This window comes from Macrobrachium nipponense, chromosome 11, assembly GCF_015104395.2.
Source record: "Macrobrachium nipponense isolate FS-2020 chromosome 11, ASM1510439v2, whole genome shotgun sequence".
In the NCBI taxonomy this organism is placed as follows: Eukaryota; Metazoa; Arthropoda; class Malacostraca; order Decapoda; family Palaemonidae; genus Macrobrachium; species Macrobrachium nipponense.
The window spans coordinates 21,786,927-21,794,426 of NC_061087.1; the positions used below are offsets into that span (position 1 = coordinate 21,786,927).

Here is a 7,500-nt window from a genome sequence, read left to right on the forward strand (position 1 = left end):
TTGTGTATGATGCAACTTCCCCCCCCCCCCCCCCCCCGTACCTACCTCCACCATCCTAATGCAATCAAACCCCCCACCCCCCACCCCCCCGCCCTCACCCCGATTTTCATCATCTCTATATTTGCCCCTCCTCCTCCTCCTCCTCCTCCTCTTCAACTGTTGCGAATGATCGAACTTACACACACACACACAAAAGAGTTAAAGGTAAAGAAAAAAAAGAAAAAAAAAAAACAACAAAACGAACCTAAATTGCACGGCTATTTTTAGCCTCCAATTCAACGAAGTCCAGCGAAAATAAATAAGCAAGTGCACACGTGCAGCTGAGCGCAAATCTATGAGAAAAATGTACCAAAAGATTCGGGAGACTAAATACGGCTTCCGATTTCAAGTTTCAAAAAAAAAAAAGAAAAAAAAACTAGAGGTGATTAGGCATGAGCCTTTGTTTTGAAAAGAGGGTAAAGGGATAAAATGAAAAGGAGACAAAAGTTATACAGGGATAAAGCGGATTTTGCTCTGGTATACAACACATTCAAGTTAATATAATTGTGATATAGGGAGATGTAATGGTAATATAGGGAGATGGTTCATTATTGGAATGAAAGCGAAACACATTCGAGTTAAAGTAATTGTGATATAGGGAGATGGTTCATTATGGGAATGAGAGCAAAAAAATATTCGAGTTAATGTAACTGTGAAATAGGGAGATGTACTGGTGATATAGGGAGATGGTTCTTTATGGAAATAAAAGCAAACACATTCGAGTTAATGTAATTGTGATATTGGGAGATAGTTCATTATGAGAGCAAAACACATTCGTGTTAATGTAATTGTGATATAGGGAGATGTACTGGTGATATAGGGAGATGGTTCTTTATGGAAATAAAAGCAAAACACATTCGAGTTAATGTAATGGTGATATGGTAGATGGTTCTTTATGGAAATGAGAACAAATGTAATGGCGATATAAGAGTGTATTTAATGAGAGAGTAATGTAGAGAATGTGATGATTCTGTAGGTATACGTTCAAATGTAGAAATGACATAGGGTTTGTGAAAATGACAGAGGAATAGTGCTATAGTGGAAATTAAACTCAGCAGTTTCTTTGTGGCAATGACATAATTAGTGGTTTTAAGTTGAGCATGACATAGCTAAGTCGTATTACTGTGAAAATGACGAGGGCTTTATACCCTTCATTGTGGAAATGAAATACGGAGTTATTTCGTTTTGGAAATGATGTGGCCGTCTCATTTTAGCGTGAAGGTTATACAATAATTTTGATTTCGGAAACGCGGAGGTGGTAGAGAATCATTTCAGTATTAAATTGACATAGAGGATAAACAGTCATTCCACCGCCATTTTGTGCCAAGCTGACACTTTTTCTCTTGAATGAAAAGTAATATTTCATAAATATTCACTATGCATATTGTTTATTAGCGGATTTGCTGCTCATTTTCAATGAGTCGCTGTTCATTGCGATTTTCGATTAATCATCATTAATGACAGTTTGTAAGACTATATATATGAGCATGCGCATTATCGTACACACACACACACACACATATATATATGTATATATATATATATATATATATATATATATATATATATATATAAATAATATATTGATATATATATATATATATTATATATATATTTATGTGTATATTACATATGTACATACAATTTACACAAGCATACTACATACCTAATAATCTTAAAAGCAGGCCTTCTTACCTGTAGAACCCGCTTGGAGAGGCCCGTCTTTTGGGACAGCTGCTTGAGGTCCTTGGCGTCCGGGTTGTGATTGAGGGCGAAGTAGGCCTTCATGGTCCGCAGCTGGTGGTGTTTGAACGACGTCCGGATCCGCTTCGTCCGCACCGACTGGCAGGGCGTGCCCAAGGGTCCGTAGGCGCTCTCGAGGTCGTACCCGCCCGGGATGTCTGATGGAGAAAAGAGATGGACTAATAATGATGTAATGATAATGTTATGTTCTTCAGTACAGGATAATAATAATAATATAATAATAATAATAATAATAATAATAATAATAATAATAATAATGGTAATACTAATGATATAATTATTTTTAGCTCTGGGCCATACAGAAAGATATACAATATAGAAACAGTACAATTCACAGGATTTAGATACATGAGATGAAAAATTTACAATAAAAAACGGTTACACACAAATATTTTTATAATAATAATATTATTCATAATAATATTAATGATAATAATAATAATAATTAATTTTTTTCAGGTACATACCCTAGGCAGGTACAGAATTCAAAGGTACTGTTTAAAAAAAAGAACAGAGAAACAGCAGCTTAGAAATAAATAAGAAATAAATAATAATAATAATAATAATAATAATAATAATAATAATAATAATAATAATTAATAATAATAATAATAGAAATAATAATAAAATAACTAATAATAATAATAATAATAATAATAAAATAATAATAATAATAATAATAATAATAATAAGGAAGAACATCCTTAGTACAAAAAGACAAGAGTAAGGGAAATATAGCCAGTAACTACAGGCCTATCACCTGCCTACCAATAATGTGGAAGTACTAACGGGTATCATCAGTGAAAGGCTAATACAACTACCTAGAGGAGACAAACACCATCCCCCACCAACCAGAAAGGTGGTGCTGGCAGAAGGAAGTGTAGGGGCACAAAAGACCAGCTCCTGATAGACAAAATGGTAATGAAGAACAGTAGGAGAAGGAAAACCAAAACCTAAGCATGGCATGGATAGACTATAAGAAAGCCTTCGACATGATACCACACACATGGCTAATAGAATGCCTGAAAATATATGGGGCAGAGGAAAATACCATCAGCTTCCTCAAAAATACAATGCGCAACTGGAATACAATACTTACAAGCTCTGGAATAAGACTAGCAGAGGTTAATATCAGGAGAGGGATCTTCCAGGGCGACTCACTTGTCCCCACTACTCTTCGTAGTAGCCATGATTCCCATGACAAAAGTACTACAGAAGATGGATGCCGGGTACCAACTCAAGAAAAGAGGCAACAGAATCAACCATCTGATGTTCATGGACGACTTCAAGCTGTATGGTAAGAGCATCAAGGAAATAGATACCCTAATCCACTGTAAGGATTGTATCTGGAGACATCAGGATGGAGTTTGGAATAGAAAAATGCGCCTTAGTCAACATACAAAAAGGCAAAGTAACGAGAACTGAAGGGATAAACCTACCAGATGGGAGCAACATCAAACACAGATGAGACAGGCATACAAATACCTGGGAATAATGGAAGGAGGAGATATAAAACACCATGAAGGACACGATCAGGAAAGAATATATGCAGAGACTCAAGGCGATACTCAAGTCAAAACTCAATGCCGGAAATATGATAAAAGCCAAAAACACATGGGCAGTGCCAGTAATCAGATACAGCGCAGGAATAGTGGAATGGACGAGGCTGAACTCCGCAGCATAGATCAGAAAACCAGGAAACATATAAACAATACACAAAGCACTACACCCAAGAGCAAATACGGACAGACTATACATAACACGAAAGGAAGGAGGGAGAGGACTACTAAGTATAGAGGACTGCGTCAACATCGAAAACAGAGCACTGGGGCAATATCTGAAAACCAGTGAAGACGATAAGTGGCTAAAGAGTGCATGGGAAGAAGGACTAATAAAAGTAGACGAAGACCCAGAAATATACAGAGACAGGAGAAAGACAGAAAGAACAGAGGACTGGCACAACAAACCAATGCACGGACAATACATGAGACAGACTAAAGAACTAGCCAGCGATGACAATTGGCAATGGCTACAGAGGGGAGAGCTAAAGAAGGAAACTGAAGGAATTGATAACAGCGGCACAAGATCAGGCCCTAAGAACCAGATATGTTCAAAGTACGATAGACGGAAATAACACTCTCCCATATGTAGGAAGTGCAATACGAAAAGTGAAACCATAAACCACCATAGCAAGTGAAATGCCCGGCACTTGCACAGAACCAGTACAAAAAGAGGCATGATTCAGTAGCAAAAGCCCTCCACTGGAGCCTGTGCAAGAAACATCACCTACCTTGCAGTAATAAGTGGTACGAGCACCAACCTGAAGGAGTGATAGAAAACGACAGGCAAAGATCCTCTGGGACTATGGTATCAGAACGGATAGGGTGATACGTGCAAACAGACCAGACGTGACTTTGATTGACAAGGTCAAGAAAGAAAAGTAATCACTTGATTGATGTCGCAATACCATGGGACACCAGAGTTGAAGAGAAAGAGAGGGAAAAATTGGATAAGTATCAAGATCTGAAAATAGAAATAAGAAGGATATGGGATATGCCAGTGGAAATCGTACCATAATCATAGGAGCACTAGGCACGATCCCAAGATCCCTGAAAAGGAATCTAGAAAAAGTAGAATCTGAAGTAGCTCCAGGACTCATGCAGAAGAGTGTGATCCTAGAAACGGCACACATAGTAAGAAGAGTGATGGACTCCTAAGGAGGCAGGATGCAACCCGGAACCCCCACTCTAAATACCACCCAGTCGAATTGGAGGACTGTGATAGAGCAAAAAAAAAAAAAAAAAAAAAAAAAAAAAAAAAAAATAATAATAATAATAATAATGATAATCCACAGTAAAAGTGAAGCCAGATTGCAAGTAAAAAGGAGGCAATCTGTATTAAAAAGCAGCGTGAAACTTGGATAGTTAAAATGGGCAAAACGGAAACTTTCTTTGCTTTTATGAATTTGATTAGATCTTCAGGGAAAGCGATGGGAGAGTGAAAGTTAAATGGGTGAAAGCGAAAGAAAGGGTTGGGTGGGGAGGAGGAGGTGGCGGGGGAGGATGCTCTAGAATTTTTAAAGGTTTTAATTATTATGTGAAGAGATGATTGTATGTATTCCTTTTCTAGACTGGATAGTTTTAAGGTATATTTTGTATCACCGTCATTCGTCAAATGGAAAGTTTTACGAATGATGGTAAGCAGAAGCTAAGATAAAATTGATAGGCTTAGTACATACACACATACATACTTACATACATATATACATACATACATACACACATATATATATATATATACGTACTTCATACATAGATACATTCATACATACATACGTGCATATACACAAAAACACACATTATATATACATATATATATTATGTAAATACTGTGTGTGTTTTTGTATGTATGTATGTATGTATAAAGGAAACCAGATGCATTCACACATCTATGATTCATAGTAAGAAGTACAAATAAATATAAAGAGAGAGAGAGAGAGAGAGAGAGAGAGAGAGTGAGAGAGAAACGCCGAACGCAAAATTATCATCGGGGTCAATAGAATCGATTCTTTCAATATTTCCGGCCCATCTTTTCTTCGGCCGTTCATTGTTGTTATATAATAATAATAATAATGGCGTTTTCGAAAAAATTCGCGGATCAATGTGGTCGCATCAAAACAGCTTTTCCTGAAACCCCCCATAAGGGATTTTTGCTTTCGGATATAGCGACGGCCACAAAAAGCTCTCCGCTTTTTCATCTATGGCTTTGCGCTTTGATGTTTGTTCCCGGCGGGCTGCTGGCTGCTGAGCGCGCATGCGCGCGCTGGACCATGTGTGTGTGTGTGTGTGAGATAGAGAGAGAGAAATAGTTACAAGGAGTCACAAGGATTAGGATGTCTCAAAGACTTGTTAGACCTTCCGAAGAGACATCGTGGCGCTGGACCCTGTGTGTGCGTGTGTGAGGAGAGAGAGAGAGAGAGAGAGAGAGTTACAAGGAGTCACAAGGATTAGGATGTCTCAAAGACTTGTTACAATAGTCCTTCCGAGGAGACATCGTGAGAGGAAGGGGGAGAAAGATAGAGAGAGGAAGGGAAAGAGAGAGAAGAGTTGCAAACAAGAGAGAGAGAGAGATGGGTAGGGGGTGGGGAAGGTAATGGATGGGGAAAAGAGAGAGAGAGAGAGAGAGAGAGAAAGAGAGAGAGAGAGAGAGGGAAAGCAAGAGAAGTGAAGAGAAGAGAAGCAAGGACAGACAGAGAGAGAGAGGGAAAGAGAGCAAAGGAACGGAGAGAGAGAGAGAGAGAGAGAGAGAGAGAGAGAGAGAGAGAAGGAAGGGAGGGAGAGAATAGAAATGCAAGAGTGAGAGAGAAGGGAAGGGAATGGATGGGGAAAGAGAGAGAGAGAGAGAGAGAGAGAGAGAGAGAGAAAGAGAGAATCTAATTAATAACTCCTTTGATCATAATTTGAGAGAGAGAGAGAGAGAGAGAGAGAGAGAGAGAGAGAGAGAGAGAGAGAGAGAGAGGAGAAAATATGAATATCACGGGTGGTCATCTCGGCAGCAAGAAGTCCCCACCAAAACAGTAAACATTTTTACAGCCTGTTGTTTAACACACGAAAGTAATTTATATCTCTTTAGGCTCGTTATCTCTCCCCGGTAAAGGCTCAGACTCGGAAACTCCTCGGGAGACTAGGAGGAGGAGGAGGAGGAGACGGGAGGAGGAGTGTCTCCGAGGAACAGAAGGAGGCGGGGGCGGGGGTGGGGGATAAAAACAGAAACCTCTTATGAGTCCATTGTTTGTGCGTCTGAGCGTGTTGACGAGTAGTTTTTTTTTTTCTTTCTTTTTTTAGAGCCCGCCCCCGAAATGTTATTTATAGCCAATTTTCTCGGCCGTTTGTGGGTTTTACTTTGCTAAACCACTTCGAGAAAATAAAAAAAATATAAATAAAAAGCTTCGCTGACTGTTTTTGATAAATTGCTGCCGTCTGGTTTTTGTTGTTCTTTAAAACAAGAGAAATGATTCTTGGGATGGAAATGCGTTTGTGACGTCACAAACGGACTTCCAGTCAGTAATTCGGCGGACCAGTCCGCATTCCGGAGAGTTCCGGTTTCCGGAGAGTTAACTTGCTTGGAGAAGTCCTCCGCTTTACGGAGACCTCTCTCTCACACCCGAGAAGTCGGCTTTCTGGATAAGTCAGCCTTCCGGGGACTCCTTTCTTAGGGAGTCCGTTTTCCGCAGGTTCTATTTTCCGGAGAGAAACGTTCGATTTCCGAAATAGTCCGTTTTCCGAAAAAGATCTCTTTTACGGAGAGGAAGGTTTTCTTTTTTCCGGAGAGTCCGCTTTCTGGAGAGTCCGCTTTCCTCAGAAGTCCTCTTTCCGGAGAGAAAGTCCGCTTCCCTCAGAAGTCCTCTTTCCGGAAAGTCCGCTTTCCGGAAAGCCCCCTTTCTGGAGAGTCCGCTTTCTGGAAAGTCCCCTTTCCGTAAAATCCGCTTTCCGGAAATCCCCTCTCTGGGGAAGTTCCCTTTCCGGAAAGTCCCTTTTCTGCAGAGTCCACTTTCCGGAAAGTCCGCTTTCCGGAGAGAAAGTCCGACTCCCGTAGAAGTCCGCTTTCCATAGAAGTCTGCTTTCTGAAAAGTTCGGAAAAAGTCCACTTCTCTTCTAGAACATATTATTATAATAATTATATCAACGCTTCGACATG

General features: G+C 39.7%; 1 protein-coding gene across 5 annotated transcripts in view; it reads right to left on the bottom strand.

Annotated features, from left to right (window-relative positions):
• Nucleotides 1–7,500, bottom strand: part of LOC135195337 (protein apterous-like) — a 237,254-nt gene that overhangs the window by 46,594 nt on the left and 183,160 nt on the right. For 4 of the 5 annotated variants that reach the window (XM_064221894.1, XM_064221679.1, XM_064221814.1 and 1 more), the window contains exon 6: nt 1,735–1,961. In XM_064221894.1, the coding sequence (XP_064077964.1) occupies nt 1,735–1,961 (227 nt within the window). The remainder of the gene's footprint in view (nt 1–1,734; nt 1,962–7,500) is intronic. The other variant, XM_064221732.1, reaches the window with a different exon arrangement.